General features: G+C 38.0%; 1 protein-coding gene across 3 annotated transcripts in view; it reads right to left on the bottom strand.

Annotated features, from left to right (window-relative positions):
* epha5 (EPH receptor A5) overlaps nucleotides 1-22,959 on the bottom strand; it is a 60,727-nt gene that overhangs the window by 33,341 nt on the left and 4,427 nt on the right. For all 3 annotated transcript variants that reach the window (XM_026174209.1, XM_026174212.1, XM_026174210.1), the window contains exons 2-3: nucleotides 22,224-22,288; nucleotides 13,546-14,266 (exon numbers count right to left, since the gene is read on the bottom strand). In XM_026174209.1, coding sequence (XP_026029994.1) covers nucleotides 13,546-14,266; nucleotides 22,224-22,288 — 786 coding nt within the window. The remainder of the gene's footprint in view (nucleotides 1-13,545; nucleotides 14,267-22,223; nucleotides 22,289-22,959) is intronic.

The raw sequence follows: 22,959 nt of genomic DNA, 5'->3' as shown, positions 1-22,959 counted from the left end.
TTACATCTGGTGACATTCTCTATGCTTAACTGCCTTTGTATGGCTTGTTTCATTCAGGTGTTTAAGAAAGTTATTCCATGAGCTACATTTTTGTGTATTTTTGTTTCATGAAGCATTTTAATGTTTCAGCTTCTGTACTGATGGTTACTCCCTTACTTAATGTGCTTTGTTAGGCCAATGATGTACTACCCTCAACATGGGTGTGCGAGCCAGGGCAGTAGGACACACCTAATCTTTTTGTGAGCCTGTTACCACACACACACCTACACACTTGTGGTTGCATATAGATTTATTGCCATTGTCTGGTCTCTAGCTCTCCTTGGTTTCATCCTCCAAACCCCCATGGTCAAATCAATAAAAATGGGATGGCAGCTCATTTCACATACATAGACAAGCATATTTGTGCCCAAACAGTGAAGTAGAGTGTTGGAGAGTAGAGTCAAAGCAGAAAATAAATAAATGAAAAAAAAGAAAAGAAAAACTTCTTTAATAATTTCTGATACTACATTCAGGTATAATGCCAAGATGATGGATTATCTTTATTTATTTTTCATCTCTTTTTGATTTGGTAAGCTCTCATCATCAGGCGTGCGTGTCTGTAACTTTGTGTGCGTGTATGTGGCGCTCCCCAAAGATCACCTGTCAGTCAAACAGTATGGTGTGGGCACAGTGTGGTACTATGATGGCTCCCTACTTGGATTTCCTGTTCAACTCGTTTTGACATTCTGGATGGTTTTTTCTTTCTTTCTTCTTAATTTGTCTGTTGGCCACCGTTGTGGCCAGCTGTCACTCAAGAGAATACACACATATATGATCTCTAATTGTTGGGAAATAGTTAAACCACTCTACCATAATGAAAATCAAATAAATCATTGTTACTTTGACATTTACTGCTTATGCAAAATAAATCTATTTGTTAGCTGAAAAATAGATATATTTTTCCTATTCCACGTTTGATAGACTGATAGACTTTTGCTCCCAGTGTGGCGTCAAAGGCGAGATGATGCGCTCTGATTAAATTAAATTAATGTATGGAAATGTCTTTCCCCTGGAAGTTGTAAATGATTATGAAAATGATATAAACATTTGCAATTAAAATGTGCAAACTGGCATGAAAAAAAATCCATTGGATGCCACTTTAATAAAAGTCAATTCTAGTTGACTAATCACTACTTGTTAAGGTATTTATTATCATTAATTCTACTTCATTTCCATTTCCATTTAGGATAAATAGATTACCCATGCTCTACATGCAAATGAACAAAGAACATGCAGAGAAATTAAGTCTATAGATGCGTTTTTTGAATTGTATGAGTACAGCTGACAACATATATCATGACTACATATCAATATCACTCTCTTCACTTAATTATGTGTTAAAGGATTTGAATGCAAAGGTTTGTGAAGGTCAGAGAAGCAAACTGGAGGTTGGAAATAGGATTAAGTGCTTAAAAAGCCACAGAGAGTAAATTTAAGAACACAGTCTAGAATCTGAGAGCAAGAAACAGCTGAGGGGCAGCCTTAAGATCCACAGTACAACTGTCTAGATAGGACTGCATAACATGCAAGCGGTCTACATTAACTTTACATGGCAGCTTGATTACTAAAGGTTTATTAAAAAATAAGTGCTATTTTTAAGTGATTTTTTTTTCACTTCATTTATTTTACATTGCATTTACTGTCTGTTTTTGACCAACTCACCTTTTGTATTTCCACAACAATAGCGAGGGACATGCAGGCAGCTGGATTCGGATGAGGTGCTTTAATTCTTTAACCATCTTAAATGCGCAAATAACCGAAAACACATATGTATACACACTAACAGACACACTTCCTGCAGTGAGATTAGTTATGGTCATGCCTGGCTGACTGAAATAGCTCATTCCTCATTGTGAATGCAACCTGAATAGACGGCGTTGGTGGTATTAATGTACGTGTGTACGAGTATGTGTTGCCCTTGGGCAAGCTGTCTTTCTGATGCCACGCAGCTCTTAATGCACAGAACAAAGGGTAATAGGTAATTAATATGCAATACACACTAATGTGCATTTGTGTGTGTTTGACTGTAAGGTTAATACGTAATTAATATGCATCATACACTGGCATCCCAGGCAATTAAGGATCCAGCGGTATCCGTTGATGCTTCTTAACGAACGTCCTCTTTAATTGGAAACATTTCACTGTAAACATGTTGATTTATATGACTGTCTGTCGTTTGGTGGGATTAGAGCGAGTAAGCGATTAAGGCAGAGAGAAGGAGACGTACTGAGATAAGGACTAAAATGAAAGAGAATTTAAAGTTAAGGACCACATACTGTGTCTGAACACTGGATTTAAATTCATTTATATGGGCTTAGAAAACTGTATGGATGCAAATATATTAAAAAAAAGATCTCTTATGTATAATTACATAGTATGTTAATGGATTATTACTGATCATACCAATGCATCAGATTGCTGGAGAACACTGCATACCGGACTATACAGTAAATTGTATATGTAGCTGTTGTAGTTGTTTTTACTGCAGTTATGTTGCACCACTGAACCACCAAACAGCCATAAAAAGATGAAATGAGGATGGAAACACAAATGGCTCACACCATTCTGTGACAACCACTTACGTTTCCATCTTTCCCGTCACTCTTCCAACAGCACACACAGTCAGCAGGACTGACCAAAAAGTAAACTTTGACTGAAGAAATCCAAATACTCACGAGGCTGAATTTCAATGCACTGCCTATATTGTTAGCAGATACTATTGTGAACTAATAAACCAGCTGAGGAAACACAGTAAATATCCTGTTCCTGTGTTTGTCCCACAGCAAACTACTGGCCTAACAATCATAAACACGTGTTTCAGGGTGTGCATGCATGAGATGTTTCATACCTTTATTATTTTTGTATTGCTGTGTTTGTGTGCCTCTGCTTGTGTGCATGTGCCAATGCATGCTCATATTTGTGCATGTTTCTATGTGAACACAAACAAAGAAGGATGATAATACCGTAATAATACACAATCGAGTGAATGGGGTTTTCCTTTCTGTTGGTTGACAGAGGAGGCCATTGTTCACAACTCATTTATTCTCACAATCAGACCACGAGCAGAAACCCAAAGGTCAAGCATCCAGGTCACAATAGCTTTCGAACCAAACCCAATGTATTGGCTCAGTAAGTGTCTAGAGAAAAAGAGTAAATATAAGAAATGTGTGATAAATCATAATATGCTGACTGGATGTCTTGGGAAAACAATTTAACTAGCCATAAAACATACTATAGTGCCCTTTCACCATTTAGCTGACATTAATTTACTTCCAAATATTAGACTCCATCAATGGACCAACAAGCATGAAGAAAAATTGCACAGATCCACAAACTAGGTGTACAAAGGTCGGGATCTCAGTTGTACAACCATGCTCTTGCAAAAAGGGGATAGGACAGTGATATGTGATGTGTATAAAATTAGGTTGTGAATTTCTTATGACTTTTAATTCACAAATTTGCATGTATGGTATAATCCACCTGACTCAACACAAAAAATAGCATGCCTGCATTGCATCATTGCTGTAGAGCTATGATGGTTTTATAAAACGGGTGAAACTCATCACCTTTCTTAAATGCATTATGGGTAATATAGTGCCAAAATGATCAGTACTAAGCTTCCACTGGCTCGGACTCTGGAGATGGCCAGGCTTTCATGGAAAGAACCTTGCTGCTGAATGAAGCATTTTATGAATATTTCAGCAACTGCAGGAATGCGTGCGTGTGTTTCTGCGTGTCTGTGTGGGTGCATGAGCGTTTGCTCTTCCATCTTTGTGAGGACAAATGGCTGGCCCATTTTCTTCAAAGAGATTTTCTTTTAGGGGTATTGTCTGAGTGAGGATGATGCATTTGTCTGTTAGTGTAACAAATGGGATTATGCAACTTGCTATGCTGGTTATGGCTCGGGTCAGAGGTATGGTAATGACAATGAGTCAATTAAGGTCTTCACAAGTATAGATAAAACCATGTGGGTGTGTATGCATGTTAACAGGGGCAAGGGTAAAAGAGAGGAAGCTCTTCTGGGAAAGTCAGTTTACCCAACAAGCACTCAGGAAGCACTTTAGTTGTCATGACAGCATCACCACGTGGAGATGATGGGGGGAAGGGGGTGGGGAGAAAGCTGGAGAGAGAGCATGATGCAGGAGGAAAGAGTTCAATGAAAGAAGCCATTAGCAGATTCCAGTTGAGCAGGATCTAAAAGGAATAATGGTGGCTCTTTCCTTGATGAATCTAGTCAATTCATAGTTTAGGGGATGATGGTTTCCTGCCACTTGATATTTGCACTCTTTATCTTTGACTGTGATGAGGGATGGCAGAACATTTCTGTATGGGAATCTGAATACTCTAAACTCATATGACATGAATTAAAAAGACATAGATACAGGCTGGAAAGTATCTTACTTGAACTACTGGATGTTTTGGGTCCAGTGAATTCTGATCTAGTTATCAAAAATGGACAACAGAAGTTAAGAAAAATGTTGTCTGTCATCAGAATCTGGTGTAAACAACATGAAAGCACCTAAGTAAGGCCAATCCTACCATCAATGTATAAAGGGTTCTAGCTGGTGGTGGTGGATGGTGTAATGATGTGCAGGATCTTTCCTGGTTAAACTTTGGACCTGTTAGTACCAACTGAGTACAGCCTAAACGAGTATTGTTGATGACCACGTCCATCTGGTTATTACCAGTGTACTCATCTTCTGATGGCTGTTTCCAGAAGAATAACGTGCCGTGTCACAAACCTCAAATAATCTCAAACTGTCTTGAACTTGAAAATGAGTTCACTATAGTGAAATGACCTCCACGGTCACCAGATCTTAATTAAGGATACAGCAGTGATTCATATAATTGATGTGCACCAATAAATATGCATCAGCTGCATGATGCTATCATGCCAATATAGACCAAAATCTCTGAAGGATATTTCAAGCATTTGCTTGAATTTCTGTTATGAAAAATTAAGGTAGTTTTGATGCAATAGCGGGACCAACTTAGTACAAGCAATGTGTTGCTAGTAGCATTCCCTCTTCTCCTGTAGTTTTTTTTTTCTTATAATCTTACCATTAAGAGAAAAAAAGTACTACTTGAAATGGCATGGGAGATGAAAGAAAATGTTCTCCTCTCCTTTTAGGATGTAGGTCTATGCATTACAGGGAGCGCAGAATTATTAGGCAAATGAGTATTTTGTCCACATCATCCTCTTCATGCATGTTGTCTTACTCCAAGCTGTATAGGCTCGAAAGCCTACTACCAGTTAAGCATATTAGGTGATGTGCATCTCTGTAATGAGAAGGGGTGTGGTCTAATGACATCAACACCCTATATCAGGTGTGCATAATTATTAGGCAACTTCCTTTCCTTTGGCAAAATGGGTCAAAAGAAGGACTTGACAGGCTCAGAAAAGTCAAAAATAGTGAGATATCTTGCAGAGGGATGCAGCAGTCTCAAAATTGCAAAGCTTCTGAAGCGTGATCATCGAACAATCAAGCGTTTCATTCAAAATAGTCAACAAGAAGCGTGTGGAAAAACCAAGGCGCAAAATAACTGCCCATGAACTGAGAAAAGTCAAGCGTGCAGCTGCCAAGATGCCACTTGCCACCAGTTTGGCCATATTTCAGAGCTGCAACATCACTGGAGTGCCCAAAAGCACAAGGTGTGCAATACTCAGAGACATGGCCAAGGTAAGAAAGGCTGAAAGACGACCACCACTGAACAAGACACACAAGCTGAAACGTCAAGACTGGGCCAAGAAATATCTCAAGACTGATTTTTCTAAGGTTTTCTGGACTGATGAAATGAGAGTGAGTCTTGATGGGCCAGATGGATGGGCCCGTGGCTGGATTGGTAAAGGGCAGAGAGCTCCAGTCCGACTCAGACGCCAGCAAGGTGGAGGTGGAGTACTGGTTTGGGCTGGTATCATCAAAGATGAGCTTGTGGGGCCTTTTCGGGTTGAGGATGGAGTCAAGCTCAACTCCCAGTCCTACTGCCAGTTTCTGGAAGACACCTTCTTCAAGCAGTGGTACAGGAAGAAGTCTGCATCCTTCAAGAAAAACATGATTTTCATGCAGGACAATGCTCCATCACACGCGTCCAAGTACTCCACAGCGTGGCTGGCAAGAAAGGGTATAAAAGAAGAAAAACTAATGACATGGCCACCTTGTTCACCTGATCTGAACCCCATTGAGAACCTGTGGTCCATCATCAAATGTGAGATTTACAAGGAGGGAAAACAGTACACTTCTCTGAACAGTGTCTGGGAGGCTGTGGTTGCTGCTGCACGCAATGTTGATGGTGAACAGATCAAAACACTGACAGAATCCATGGATGGCAGGCTTTTGAGTGTCCTTGCAAAGAAAGGTGGCTATATTGGTCACTGATTTGTTTTTGTTTTGTTTTTGAATGTCAGAAATGTATATTTGTGAATGTGGAGATGTTATATTGGTTTCACTGGTAAAAATAAATAATTGAAATTGGTATATATTTGTTTTTTGTTAAGTTGCCTAATAATTATGCACAGTAATAGTCACCTGCACACACAGATATCCCCCTAAAATAGCTAAAACTAAAAACAAACTAAAAACTACTTCCAAAAACATTCAGCTTTGATATTAATGAGTTTTTTGGGTTCATTGAGAACATGGTTGTTGTTCAATAATAAAATTATTCCTCAAAAATACAACTTGCCTAATAATTCTGCACTCCCTGTATATAGTGGAAAAAATGTAATGTACTGAACAATTTTGAAAATACACAGAAAAAAATAAAACACTCAGAGTATTCATGTCACACTCAGATCCTTATCGGCACATGATGGTAATTCTACTAAAATGACAGATGCTTCATGATCATGTGTGTATCTCTGTGTTATGCAAGAGACTGTAATACCCTTGTCACCACAGCATCAACCACAAGCCTCACACTGTAAGTGTGAGCTGCTTGTTCACTATCCCCATAAATCCCTAGAGGGAGAAGGCAGAAAGCTTCTTCACATTACTACGCCAGTGAGACTGTTTTTGATGGCAGCATCACGACTGTGGCCAGATCAAGTTTGACATATGCTGCAGTGACGTCTGACAGGCAGGCAAACACAGAGGAACATCAGGGGAGCCATGGCACTGAAACAAAGAATCGTCAAGGGAAATCCAACTCTACCCCTGACACTTAGACAACTATCTCCAAACAAAATATTAAAAAATGTTGAGATGTATCCTGAAGATGCAATATCCTTCCAGTCACAACCAGGTTTTTTTTCTTTATTACAAGTAATTCTGTTAATTAAGGATACCAGTAGTCACACTTGTTTTAATTTGCATCCCGTATCTGCTGTCTTTCTCCTCATCCCCTCCCCCGACATCCCTTTCTCTTTCCCCCAACATTGCTGCCCGTATTGTACCTCTAAGTCTTTCTTCTTTTGTCATGTGAAATCAGTGTAGCCCAAATCCAAACATCACAAAGGCTCAATCCTGCTTCAGTCCACCTTTTTCCCCTCATTCTGAATCCAAAGCATTTAGCTCTTTTTTTTTCAACATCCAACATCCTGGTCATCCTGAATTCCCTTTTCTCCACATTGAATCTAGCCCTTATTCTATCACTGCACGCTTCTTTCAATATTTATTGCATCATTCCACTTCATCATTTTACTCTCACATATACCATTATTCCATTATTTACTTTCAATGCAGCCAACATTCCAGTCAATCTCTAATCATTGCAGCTGTAGATGAATTTCTTCCTATATGAATTTCACTCCAAAAACAATTTATTCAAATATATTTCAGGCCTTATTCCACCATTTCAACATCTCTCATCAACAATTCAATCATGATTGTGTTTTCAAGTATGTGTCCACCATATTGGTGACTGGACTTTTGATCATCTTTCTTGGCTTTCTGTACAAGCTAAATTATACTATGGCTTACTTGTATTTTTAAAGAAAACAATACTGTTAAACACACCACACTTTTTTTGTGCTCAGTTGCAGTATCCAGATGAAATTCATAATCATGCCACACGATTCTCAACCAACCACAATTTAGTAATTCCTCGTGTTAAAAGTAACTTTTTGAAAAACTCTGTTATATTCAGAGCATCGTTTCAGTGGAATAAGTTGCCTGAGGCAATAAGAGAATTGGCTTCAATTCATAATTTTAAAAATCACCTAAAAGCCTATTTAGGCAGTTTTTAATGTATTTGTAAAAATTGTAGAGGGTAATATCACTTGTAATGGAAATTGTGTATTTTGTTTGAGTGTTTTGTTTTGGTTTTCTGCTTTTATATAATTTTTAATATTCACATGTTTACATTTCAGTATTGTAAAACTTTACTGTAGATCTAATTGTTGTAACATTTTATTTGGAGATATTTGATGGCTTGGGCCCCAGGAAGACTAGCAACCACTGTTGTGGAAGCTAATGGGGTTCCTTATAAATAAACAAATAAACAAATCTTATATAAGACTGACAGATCAATAAGTTATGCCAACATATCTACATATTTAGGTTGAGGCCGTCCAATTAGCCTCTGCAGGCCTTTGCTCTGATAGTGGTTTAGCATGGAGGCTTCTCAAACTGTTCTGATGATGTCAAACTTTCTTGGGACTTGTTCTGAAAAATAAATTCAGTTTCCATTGCCATTTCAATATGGTAATGCAGCAAGACAAGGCCATTAATGCACCAATTTAAACATTTGTTTATGTAACGTTTTCAATGTTAAACATTGTTAATGCACATCAAAAATATTTTGCTACATTGTATATTCCAATAGCCAACCGGCTCAAATGTGAGAATTTAATGCCTCCTCTTTTTTGTATGGTTACTCTCATATAAAATAGTATCTTTTGTAAACAAGACCGCAGACTCTAAGGTTGTGTAACTTTTTTGTAATTTTTGTTTTCTGACATTTTGTAGACTAAATAATTTAAATATAAATTGGGTTTATTCTTAACCCATCTGAGGGCTGAGTTGATGTAAAAAAGGAAAATGTTAATTTTACTAACCCGATTTGTGTGACATGTCCTGACAAAGCTAATATATTTGCCTTTCTATTTAGCTCTTATTTAGTTAACCCTTAATTCAAGCATTCTTCCAGTGTTTCTTTCTATTCTCTCTAGTATTCAATCAAACAGGCCTCATTTCAAAGACTAAGTCAGTCTACACCCTCTTCCTTCTTTTCTCTCTCTTCATCCATCTGCCATTTCTATCCACAGTTATCCATTCTCTATCCCCATCACCCCTGGAACAACACTCATCCATCTCTTTGTCTCCATGCCCTCACACCCTGTGGTGAGAAATCTCCAATTTATCTTGTGTCCCCTTGTTTTGCCTTCACTTCTCTCTGTACTCTTCTCATCACTCTGTCTATCCATCAAACCATCTACCCATGGATGTGCTGCCCTCCTCCCTTCAGTCCTATTAGGCTTACAAAGCTGCAGGATAGCAGCAAAAAGGCTGAATGTACATTCATATTTATTATGATATACCATATGTATGAGTATCTGACAAAATTTGTTCTTTTACAAGACATTTATTTATAGAGTGTATACATATATATATATATGTATTTATATGTATTTTTCATTTTTTTGTGCAGAAGCAAAACAAAAAAACTGGATTTTATGATGCACGATGATGCATAATTTAATGATATTAAGTGTGCTGTCAAACGTAGCACAAAGTTGGACAGTAGCAGAATGGAACAATAAATAAACTGCAACAAATCCAGCAGTGCATGGCCACACAGTTGCTGCTCCACAGGGATGATGCACCATTTTCATAAATCCCTAAGAGCTCAGATTCTCCTTTACATGCTACAATTGTTTGGTGACTGAGTTATTTCCACAAATAGAGATGAACTTTTGAGAGAAAAGTATATGTGTGGGTGCTGTGTGTATGTATCTCCCAGATGCAGAGTAAAGACAGTTGTGTGATGTGTTGATAGTGAAAGAGGCAGATCTTTTAAACTGAGGAAAAAAGTGAGGGAAGAGTCAAAGACAGCTGCAAGAGCAGGAGAGTGCAAATGCACTGGATAGCAGAACCTGAAAAAGAAAAAAGTAGGATGGAGAAACAATGAATGATAGGCAGTCAAAGAAGAAAAAGAAGCAGACATATGAAGGGTTTAAGAAATGCAAGAGCAAAATGACCAGGTAATGGACAAACCAAGGTACAGAGAAAGACACACACCAAAGGAGTGAGAAAAAAATGGACGTGTGAATGAGATAGAGCAAGAGAGGTGAGAAAGATAAAGACAAAAAGGAGGATGAAGAGCTGTCCATAATGAGTTTTGTCCTACATTCACAAAGGCAACATTAAATCATGCTCTACTAAGCAGCACACACACTGCCAATACAGCCAGGGTTTACACATCTTCTCACTCACTGTAGTGTCCTCTGACCTTCAATCCATTGATTCACTGTCTACACATAAAATGTAGTTTTTACCAATGAGGCATCTCTCTTTAAAAAGTGCTATTCGTTTTTAATAGCACATATCCACTGAAAGAGCATACAATTAAAATTAAGGTTCTAAAAATCCAGCTCAACAGATCTGTACGACAACCATTTCTTAGCTAGAAACTACTCCTGTGCTGTCCATAAAAAGACACCAAATATGACTTCTAGCAGTATGGAGTCCAGGAATTCTTTCAGTGTCTGAAAAACAGAAATCAACACTTTACACTCCAATGTGACTGACTGAAATACACATGAAAAAGTGTTTACTAAGGCAGAGAACACATATGGTTACAAACCTGCTACTGAGGAAACCCTGCCATGTTTCTCTCTGTAGACATTTTCAAAGGGTACGTGTCACTCTAACAGTTTCATCTGTATACAAAACTGTAAAGACGAAAAACATCCCCCTGTAGCCTAATTAATAGTGAGGAATCTTTTCTACTCACTTCACTTCAGCTTGCTGTAAATATGGACTACAATTTGCGAAAAAAAAGAGATAAATGATATTACTGCGAGCTCCCGAGATTTGTTTTTATTCCAGAAGGTTTAACTAATGGCAAAAATTTGCATATCACACAACTTCATCTCCTAAGAATTCAGAACACTCCTTGGAGCTTGGAAAGACACCATGAAAACCAGGTAAACCCTGTAACTTTGTTCTGGCACAAGAAGGCAGAAAGAAAGAGCCCGTGGAAGCAGTTAGCTGCAAGACAAGGCAGGGTCAGATTTTATTACAGTGACATCAAAATAACACCTCACAACCCTTTACAAAAGTGCACAAAGGGAGTGCTGCTTTTTGACTGTTCTCTTTATAGCTCAGTCTACACCACCGAAGTACCGTTTTAATCTTTTGTGCTGTCCAGGCAAGCTTCATGCATTTGCAAATCCCTTTGCAGTTATATGCTTGCCAAGCCATTTTGGGTGGAAACCTTTTGGAATTCATAGATTTCTTTCTTTCTTTCTTTCTTTTTTTTGTATTTTAATACTCTGTAATGATGTCACTGTCCTGTTACTTTAAAAAAGTCATCAAAAAAGTTTTCCTTTGTTTTGCATTTTGTTTTACTTGCAGAATGATGAATGTGAATATGCATAGCATGTAGAGAAAGTGCACAAGGCTACAGAAGTTTGGGAGCTTCCCTCCAGCATAAGGTGCAGCAAAGTACTTTGATGACAAACCCTTTGTAGCCAGGCCTCGTACCAGAGACCTCACAAGACAAAAAAAGTACAAGCTCATGTTTGGTGAGGGCCCGTTTAGCCCAAGGCTTATAATGTTTCTTTCTTAGTTTAGCATGTTAGCATGCTAATATTTGCCTATAGACGGTACTAAGGAATCAAGACTACACCACTCAGCAGATCCTGAGTCAAGTCTTCACATCATTATTTAACAATCCATCAAGTTTTTAGAACCGACTTGAATGCCAACAGCAGCATTGTTAGCATGCAAAAACACAGCTGCAGTCTGTTTAATAAACTAAAAGCGTTAGCGTGACCAACAACGAAAACAGAAGTAAATGTGCAAGTAGGTGTTAAAAAATTTAAGTCCTTGAGTCAAGCATCAAAACATGTAAAATATGTTAACGAGGCACAAGAAGTCACAAAAAGTCTGCGTCATTTTTCAGCGAAACTGCTGTACTTACAGTGTACAGTAATTTTGAATATTCTCCAGGCTTCAGCTGACACAAGTGGTCAAATCAAAAGTTATCAAATGGCAGAAGTCTGTAAAGCATAATTAGCTGTGTATAATTAGGTGGCAAGCTAATGAGTGGTAATCACAGTACTGTAGAGCCATTCTTTTATCTTTTGCATGTGCATTCCAGTCAGTATTCATGCAGTAGTACACAGCAGTATAGCTTCAAAGATGATCCTTTTATTTTAATAATACTGAGACAGTAATTGGTTCTTAATATTCATGATCACAAAAATGCTGTTCTGGAACTTTTTTTTTTTTTTTTTGCCTTCTCAGCCTGTAACCGTAACAGTAGTCTGGCTGTCTGTACAGTCTGTGGGAGAATGACTTCAGGCAGGCCAGTGGTCTACTGACAGCTATTTCCTAATGATCTCCCCACAGATATTTCATATCTGACAAAGTGAAGCTACTGTAGAGCTACTGTAGAGATGGTTCACTTTTTTACCATTTGATTATTGAGAACTAATCAAAGCTTAGTTCTCTTTTGGTTCTGAAAGAAAAAAAAACCCTACTATTAGACCTCTTTCACATATTGTCATCTGCCAATCACCCTCCTTTAACATTCAATCCAGTTTCCACATGCACATATCTAAATCAGAAAAGCTAAAGAATAAAACTTCCACATCAGTAGCTCACAAACAAATCATGTATTTAATCACTAGAGACTGGTACTTACTTGGGAGAAGACTGTGTGAAAATAAAAAGCACAAAGAGTGACCAAATCACACATTTCACTTTACTGTATCACATAGCGTCGTGCCATTGTAACGAATGTTCTCTGAAATTTCTTCTTCTTAAAGTCCACCATGCCGTTCAAAGCTACTCTCAGTTGCATAAGTGGAGTTTAGCGTGCAAATAATTGAGTAATTTAAAGGCAGCGTAGGGGAAGACTGAAGAGGTTGAAAGGAGAGAAAAATACATAGACCCTAGGTACCCATGGAAATAGCAGTTAAGGTCAGTGGTGGGAATGTTTGGGCACGAGCTGGAGCAGAACAGTATGAGAGCAGCAAAGTGCTGCAGGCCACAGGGGAATACCCTCCACTAAGCTAGAAAGAAACACTCACAGACTCACGCAGCAACAGCGTAAGAAGCACTCTTGCTAAAAGAATAAACAGATCCATGCACACACTCAAGCACACTATACTAAAAATAAACATGTGCATGGATATGAAAATACACACAGGATGAAGACAGCAACCAAAACAAACAAACATGTATGTGCACCCACAGCCCTAAAAAGGTAACAAAATAATGTGATGACTAGACAGATTAAGAAACTGGATCTTTAACTTCAATTAATCATCTTAAAAGCTGCTGATTTATTCAAAATGATCTTATTAGCTCAATTTCACAACAAACTTTACCCTCTCACCTTGACAAGATCCGTTGATTTCCTCAAATCCCGGCTGGCAAACACACTTCCCAATGGGCACCAGCCACTCTCCCTCTGTGCTGCAATGCATCCTGGGAGGCTCGTATAAAGGCAGGGAGTTATTGACACAGCGGCCCACTACCTCTACCAGCTGTGAGGCTTCTGAGCCTGGGATTGTGTCAGGGAACTCAGCCAAGCTCTTCACCAAGAATGGGCAGCGTTTGTAGAAAACCCTCACTGAGACTAAAGCAATGCAGGCCCCTAAATCCTGAAATGCCAAGTAGAAGCCTTTCCGGGTCAGAGGACCTAAATCGCGGACTTCAGTGTTAAGCTTCATCACACGATCCCCAAGGTCCAGCTCAGTGAAGCTCTCATCAGCTGCTATGGTATCAATTTTGATGTACCTGCTCTCCTTCATTGCCCTGTCTTCCTCTTCTGTCATCCCGGTACCATCTCTCATCTCTCCTTCCTCCATCTCTTCTTCGTCCCCATCTGTTTCATAGTAATACATATTAAAAGTCTCCTTGCAGGTCCCGACACCCCCTGGCAGGCTGTTGCAGTCTCTCAGGGTGAACTTGAGCTCAATAAATACCCGCTGGGCACCCTCAGTCAGGATCCAGTTGGTGTGGAGCCAGTTGTTCTGGTTTTGCTCCATCACACGGCATACTTGGTAGGTGTGGATGGGAGCATAGTTCTCGTCTACTTCCCCAATCTCCTCCCACTGAAAAAGAAAAAAAAAAACCAAAATATTAGTGGAAAGACCTTGTTCCTTTCAAATGATTAAATGCTTAATATTCCCATGCACATCCTGCATTCAAAACATCACTAAAGTCAATTTTACAACATGCTTAAAGTACAGAAAAATGTTTTGATGAAATGGCTTTAAATTTGTTATATACAAGAATATTTAGTAGCTAATGCATCAATGTGTGAATATTACTTTACTATGGTCACTGCTTGAACCTCCAAAGAGTCACAACATCAATTTAATAGGTGTGTGGGGATAATCGTATTTTAAAACTCAAATTTATATCGGTAGTTTTTAGCATTCTGATTTTTTAAATTAATCCATTAACAGTTACCAACAGTCAGCCCAACTACAGTTTAGTCTTAAACTTAATATTAATATTAATAATGTACCATCTTATTCTAAAAATGTAAGAGTGTAACACACAGTACAATATTACCAAAATGTATAAAGTATAAAACACATTTTTTTTTCAAAACCATAAGTCATCCTTAGTAACACACTTACAGTATTACATCATAACATTTTCAGTCTACTAGGACAAACTTGTCTAATTAAGCATGCTTATAATTCTACATATAACAATGAAGTAAACAGTAAATTCTAGTATGTTGCCTGTATTGTTTAAAAATGTGAAATTATACTCATACAGAGAATCTGACACCGTGGTAATACTTTAAGAATGAGCAACAGAAATGCTTTTCTGAAAGGATTAACGCTGGTGTGGAAATTTTAACGGTGTGTTTGTGTGTGTGTGCATGCATGTTAGTGTGTGTGTGTCAAGGTATAGATAGCAAAATAATCCTCATCACTTCCACCTCATTTCCTCCTACTGCAATAGAGAGAAAGGAATGAGATCGTGTTAAAGGGTACATATGCATTTACCATGAGTGAGGGGTGGCGTTCTTGTCAGCAAAAAAAAAAAAAAGAGGATTTAACCTGCACCTGTGTGTTCATCTGTAGCACCATATCTCTAAAGGAGAATGTGTGTGTCTGTGTGAATCCATTTCTGCATGTGCATATATGCAAATTACCTTGTCAGCATTCAAGTGTGTGTGAGCATATGCATCCATGCATGTGTGCGTGTGTCAGACAGCAGCATTAATTCCCTCTGCAGGTCTCGTGGGAGATGGCTATTATCTGCATCACTAGCCCTCTCTCATGACTAATATAGGCGCTTCATCATGTCACTGTAATATGGCCAGAGGGACCAGACTATGATCTGGTGTTATGGCTTAATAGCCCATATTAATCAATCCTTGCTGATCCATTGTATACAACCCTCTGTCTTTATCTTTTCGCTCTCTTCTCCCTGTCTCGTTCTCCAGCTGTCTTTTTTTTTTTTACACTTTCCCTGATTAAGTGTGTCTCTTTTGTTTTGTCTCTTTTGTTTTCTGATTGTAATTATTCAGTTTCAGAATCATTTGATAATGGATGCAGACATTTAAGTATTTATAGATATTGTGTGCACACGCAGTGTGTTAATAGTCTCGCACCTTTATCTTTGTAACAAGCAATTTCACTTTTAGTCTTCCTGAAATTGTTGGAAAGCGAATCATCTTATGCGATTTACTAAAACGCTGTTTGAGGATTTAAACTTTGTTCCTGAGTTCGGCTTAGACCTAGGTCTTGATTGGTGGTTTGAGTGTATTATGCTAATGAGGGTCTTCACATATATGGAGTGCAAACTATTCAAAGATATCTGTTTTTAATTGTGTGCCAGTCCCCATCTCCACCAGACCTCAGCCCAGTCAGTCCCAGTACAGACATTAAGCCTCTTACTTGTTAGATCGCACAGATCCACAAGCCTGCTCTGAGATTTACACAGCTTAACACATACACACACACACACAGAGCCACACAGCGTCATTATTGGTATCCCAGCGGGGAGTTGAACAGACGACCTCCTCTCACTCTGCCTTGAACAAATTGGTTCGGCATGTGTGCTTGGAAGTGGTGTTGCCATTGTTGCAATTGGGAGTCCTCCCACTTTGTAGCTCAACTGTATTTATAGAGTTTAATTACTAATGTAAATAGGATATGATACTTGAGCTAACACTTTAAAGTGAATAATCAAACAATTATTTAGCATAACCCATTTACAAGCAAACAGCCACTAAAATGAGTAACAAAATGTTACCAAGGTTCATCCTTTGGCTTTCCAAAAAATGCCGCTGATGTAGAAACAGACTGCTCTAAGACTTTTTAGTTGCACCTACTGGAGGAACACACTTTGATCTGTGCACAGAACAGCACAGCAGTAAGGTTGCAGTTGCAGAACCACATTCATAATGTGAGGGAATGTATTGAAACAGTCAGTCTAAAAGTTAATCACACAATAAACTCACCTAATGCTAGATCTATTTCAACTTTACTTTCTTCCTTCTCAATCACTCCAGAAATAACCTCTCGATTCAGTGCATAGACCTAACTTTGTGTGCAGACTGCCTCTTCATGATGTGAAAGGGGAATGATTTTCTATCCCCACCGACAGTAAACTAGTGGATTTACCAGGTCATGTTTTTCAGAAGACTTAGACAATATCCTAGTACCTCAGAAACAACTGTGACCAATTACATCAATCAGGACAACTTTATGTTACATTGGTTTTCAATCTATTTTCACAAAGCTAATGGTAAGCTAACAACAATATATTTTGTCAAGCAGCAGGGTTTTGAGAAGCACATATATGTCATTACTTTGTCACACTAAAGCACAACTATCTGCATGACTTGGAATTTTTTTTGCCAATTTGGAAAAGCTGCTATTCCTGTAGGAGTGCAAATGGTCCCAACACTCAGTCTAAAGAGATTAAGATCTCTTTCATTTGTGTGTCATTTCATCTCCACTTTGCTCCAAACTAAAAAAAAAACCAACTCCCCTATAGGCATCCTTCTAGCTCCTCATTAGTGTGTGTGTTTAGTTTTGGGGGTTTTTGGACTGTTATATGTGTATTTTTGTGTGTCACATCTAGTCTGAAGACCCCCTGTGGTTGTGCTGAGTGCCTTTCCGGCTGCAAGTCTACAACGCTGTAACCAACTTATTATTATCACCCATTACTGCTGACCATCATGACACTGTAATAGAACTGGCCCTTTTTCTTCTTAACACTACCAGTGCCACTACTCCCCACACACACACACACACACACACACACACACACACACACACACACACACACACACACACACACACACACACACACACACACACACACACACACACCTCTTTCCATCTATGGCCTCCTCTCTCATTCCCCTGATTTATTTTTTTTCACCCATGTCTATCATCGTTTTCCCTTTGTGTCCTTTATTCTTACTTTAATTATACAATCTTAAAGTCTAACAAAGTGAATGCAGGTTGCCTTCTTCCTCCTCTGACTTCTCATCTTCCAATATTTCCCTGATTTCAGTTAACCTCTCTAATTTTTTCAAACTACTTTGTCTTTCTTGCAACACTGCAACACTTATTTGGCTTCCCCATTCACTTCAACTTGTCCGCTTTCTTTTCTTTCTAACTCACCTTGTCTTCCTTTCATCTTTCTACTGTAACTGGAAAGAAAATCAGCTAAATAGTATATAATCTGCTGCACAAAACAAGCCTGCTGTAAGCTGTCATTGGGATATCATTTAGCATCTGTGCTCAGCCACAGTTCTTGAAGTCTGTTCGGTACTTTTGGCGTTAGCCTGTCTTTATCTTCGGTCAATTGAGCACAGTGAATCAGTGGATACAGCTGATGAAAAAGAGCTCTCTAACTGGCTGTTCAGCCAAGGGAATCAGTGATTACATCAATTTAGTCTGGTTTTGCTTTTTTTAAATTTCACCTCATAAATGAAACTGTATGGTAGAGTTGAATGACTCTCTGATTACCTAATCAGTGAGCAGTTAAACGTAAAAGATTAATTGTACAGTGTGTTGTTAGAAACTGAAAAGTTCTGAATCATGAACTTCAGAGTGCCAAGTACTGAAGCTGTTTATAATTTCATAAGACTGCAAAACACATAAACAAATGAAGTATTTTGTCACTATAACAAGCCAATTATAAAAGGTATCAGTAATTTTGGGTGTAATAAATATACTTAAATAGCAGTTAATTATGTCGAGGATACCACAAATATCTTGGCCAGTTTCTCTAATTATTATGTGCCAAAGTTACAGTCCTATTCAAAAGTCTGAAACCACCCCTCCTGCCTTTATATTTTGCTTCCAAGGAGTCTGAGGTTCTTGTAATTTTTTTAAAGTGGTCTTGAGCAATTGTTCTCCAGGCTTTCTGAAAGTTTTTATTTGGAAAATGGATACCTTTTCACACATTTTCAGTCCAGTTCTTGTATTTAACCACTGTCAGAGATTTTTTTTTGTTGTTGGTTTTTTTTAGCCACTTAAATCTCACCTATGAATCATTCAGGCAAAAAAGGTCCCTATCTGGAGGAATAGACCAGTGTTTTGTCCACACATAACAGATCATTTAGCAAAGAATTAACTTTAAATTCTACCTTTAGACACTTTCTTACAAGCACCCTGTTGCAAAAACACACAAATTTCTAATTTATTTAGTTAAAGCTATGAAAAATGTCAACAATAACACAGTCTGACAGGCATAAAATAGTAACAGTAAAACAAGAACTAGAGGAAACAACAGCAGATGAACAGTATTTGAAAGTCCTTAAGAAATATGGAACAAGGCCCTTCCCGGGGGTGGCTGTAGAGAAGCCATTCTTAAGGAAGGGAAACAGGGAGAAATGGTTGAAGAATGCTAAATTACAAAGGAACTGGGCTGAATTACGTAGAAATGGGTCTGATGGAGTGATGAATCCAAATTATAAAAAAATGACTCAAATCACAGTCAACACGTAAGAACGAGGTCAGAAGAGAGGTACAACAGTGAGTGTCTAACATGGTGGAAGCTCTGTCATAGTTTGAGGCTGCATTTCTGCCAGCGGTGTTGGAGATCTTGTCAAAATTGTGTGGAATTATTAACAAAGAAATATCAATACTATCTGGAAAGCATGAGAGGACTTTTAAAATGTCCTTCAAGAACCCAGAAGAACTATTCTTGCAGACTACTTAAAGAAATTACAAGGGAACTTGCCTGAGGCTGTATTGAAGAATAAAGGTGGTCATACTAAATATTGACTTTCCAGCTCATTAGAATTGTACAAACTCTGCTTTTGCATTATATATAATGCATGTATGTTTGCACATTTCAATAAAACCCTGCACACACTCCCCATTTTCCTAGCAAAACATAAAGAATTGGTGGCCCAAGATATTTGAACAGCACTGTGCGTGGTGGTCTTTTTTTATGTAGAGCACATAACTAGAATTTATTATATGACCCTAAACATCTAAACATAATTAATTAAACATAAAAGTCATATCCAAACTATCAGTAAATGCTCCTCCACTGGCAATAGGGAGATATACAGTTGATATCAACATTGAAAAAAAGTTCAAATGTTGATGAATCAAAACTCCTCCATGTTTAGCCTCAATTACGACAGCATTTCTTGCTCAGTCTTTTCATGTGCAAACAATTGTCAGTCTCTGGTGCTGAAAAATGAAACCAAATAGTGCAGTTTCTTCACTGGCCAGATGAGGCTTGGCCTCAAGTCAATCCTAATAGAACTTAGGGTAAAATAAGCAGAAAAAAGTAGCATGTTTACAGCCTGTTTTAAAAAGCTGTTTTGGTCTTTCCCCCATTCACATGAACACACAACACCACAACAAGTTCAATAATTGCCTTATCATCCGCTCTCTACCTATGATTACATCCCAGTGAAAATAAAGCTACTATATTTTACCTTTTAGATTTCCAATTTCCAATTGCTATTGTCCTTATTTCGGGAACTTTCTCCTCTATCAAAAATAGTTTAAGATGAAAGCATTCTGTTCTCGAGATCAAAGAAATACTGGTTTCACATGCTTCTCATGCATATCTTCATCTGGAAAAATCCCATTTTATCGTTCTATATATCCAGTTCTCCCTACTTCTCTTTCCATATTGCCAGAATAAAGATCCAAGTCTCAATAAACAAAAATAACTCTGGGTACCAGCCAGCGAGGCCTGGTGATTTTTTTTCCACTTAGACTTCCAAATTAGATTAGAAACAGCAACTTCCAGAGGTCTTTTTAAACTTCGGTTAATGTTGAGCTTGTGTATAGAGAAAAGATGTGGATAAAGAAGCGAAGAAACAACAACTCTAAACAACAAAGTTCAAGGAACTCATCGTAAACACAAACCAGCTTTTAGAAACAGGATTTTATAACACAGTATTCATGATTTTCCACTCCAAGTATCCAATTTCAAGCTACCATGTAAATCACTAGAGTGTTTCACTCTCCTACTTCAAGACATTTATCTGTTACAGTAATTATGCTGTGTTTGGTGTTACTGCATTCTCTGAAATCTGTCCAAGTTTTTTAAGGTCATCCATCACATTTTAAGACACATTTAAAGCTCTTATTTTAATCCCTTTTGTTTAAATTCAAGTTTAAAAAACTGTCAAATCTTTACTTTAAAAAAAAACAATGCCAAAGGAAGCAAAGAGAAGAGTAAGAGTCAAAGGCAAGTAGAGGACAAGAATAAGAAGAAATTGGAGATGAGGAGTCTTGCACATGTTCAGGGACATGGAAGAATGGAAGTAAAGGCAATGATGGGGATGAAGGGAAGAGGAGAAAACCAGGAATAAATCAAGCCATCTGGAACATGAGACTTAAAAAAAAATCATTAAATAAATAACTTTCGTGCCTTTTCAAGTACTTATTTAGCCAAAATTTGAAGTGTGAAAGTGTGTGCTTGTGTGAAAAAAAGTCCAAGACTGCAAATAGTGTGCTGTTGTACCAACACTGAACACGTTATAATGGCCAACTGGGAAATAAAGACATGTTTGGTGTGTCTTTGTTAGACAACCCCCCAAAACGAGTCGTCTTAAAAAGCAGCTGAATATAAACATAACAACTAATTAAGACATCGTTAAGGGATCCTTGGATTGTCTAATGAAGTCCTTTATTTCCTCTCTCCATCTCCCCTAAACGTAGTTATTTATGCAGCTGTACTGTTAAAAACCCGCACGCCATAATGAAATCTTCATTAATATGATTGCACATACGGCTGCTTTTGTCAGCACTATCTTTCCCATCTACATACCGCCACAGAGTGGGCTGTGATTTGAATACTCAAAGCTAAGAAAATGCTATGGTCAGCACTATTGGTACGGTGTGTATAGCTGCATCTTTTCAGAGAAGATTTGCCAGTAGGAGATTTTTAATGTGGATCAAATCGATGCACAAAACATTTCTGTTTAAATAAGCCACGGCACTGTAAACCCCCAGATGTTCCACACTTCCATTTTTCACGTAAGTATGACAGACTCAGTTGTAGCTTAATGTCTGATGTTCTAAGGTAGTATTGAAAATCGAAAAGACATTAATCATTTTTAAAGCACCATTTTTCCTCATTAAAATACACTATATAATACCATGAAATAACAATTTAGTAAGTCTAGTAAGTCATTCTCTAATTAGCCTTCACCTTGGGAATACTTGGAAATGGAAAGTCAACTCCTGGCTTGAGAATAAAATATTCCATGGTGACTTTCGATATATTATTCATGAATTCAATTTACCCTGATAATGAACTGAAAGTTCTTGGAAATAAAATGATCTTTCACCTTGATAAAACAAAAGAATAACTTACAGTATGCTTCAGTGTAAACTATAATTATAAGTGTCTTTTGATTTACACACAAATGAGTTTACTTTCCTAATGGGTAAGAAAAAAAAAGATCACTAATCATGAATCAAAAACATCATAATTGTTAACAGCTGACTGCAGCATCTGTAAAAATGGAGATTTAGTATTTGTCTAATCTCACCCACACTTTTATAAATCAACACCTTTTCGATACATCTTAGAAAGAGGTATACTCACCCCATTCTTAGGGTAGGCCACCCATCCCAGGTCTCCCATCACAGAGCGGGAATCCAGCAGGTTCACTGTTGAAGGTTGGGAATACAAAGAATTGTTAGTAAAGATGAGCAACAAGCTGATTCATTAGAAATGCAAAAGGAAGAAGAAATATAAATCCTCACTTTGTTTACCCCTCCCTTATTATACCAAGTCACCAAGATAAAATGATTTACACATATTCAGCTAATGAAGGCCAGGGCTTGCTGCATCACAAAGCCTGATTGGTGAATAGACTCAACTGGATGTGCTAAGAACTGATGACACCTTAGTCACAAAGAAATGCTTAAGAAAATAGAAGCCAGACATTATACCTATTACAGATTCATTCATCAGAGCAAATATTTGCCCAAGTCAAAGGATTTCTATCCACATTCATTTGTCAAAAATAATTCCACATATAAAATCTATTGAATTAGAATGTGTGCGTGAATGAGAATGTGGGATCTTGCTAACCAAAAACTCCCACACAACTTTGTACGCACAATTCAGTGTCTGCAACACAACTCAAACTCAAACTAATCCATTAAAAAAAAGGAAAACCTCCCTGCTCAGCTTCCCGGCTGAAAGCTGTCAAGTGCAATTACTTGATCACTTCAAATCCTTAAAGTGTGTTTCCATCAACTCTTGTGCAAGACTGGTAACAGCGGAATCTTGCAAGTTGCGTGTGTGCCTTCACATGCTTCTTCCGCATCAAATG

Source organism: Astatotilapia calliptera, chromosome 7, assembly GCF_900246225.1.
Source record: "Astatotilapia calliptera chromosome 7, fAstCal1.2, whole genome shotgun sequence".
Classification (NCBI taxonomy): domain Eukaryota; kingdom Metazoa; phylum Chordata; class Actinopteri; order Cichliformes; family Cichlidae; genus Astatotilapia; species Astatotilapia calliptera.
The sequence above is the reverse complement of the archived record's forward strand: the minus strand, read 5'-3'. Positions and strand labels throughout refer to the sequence as shown.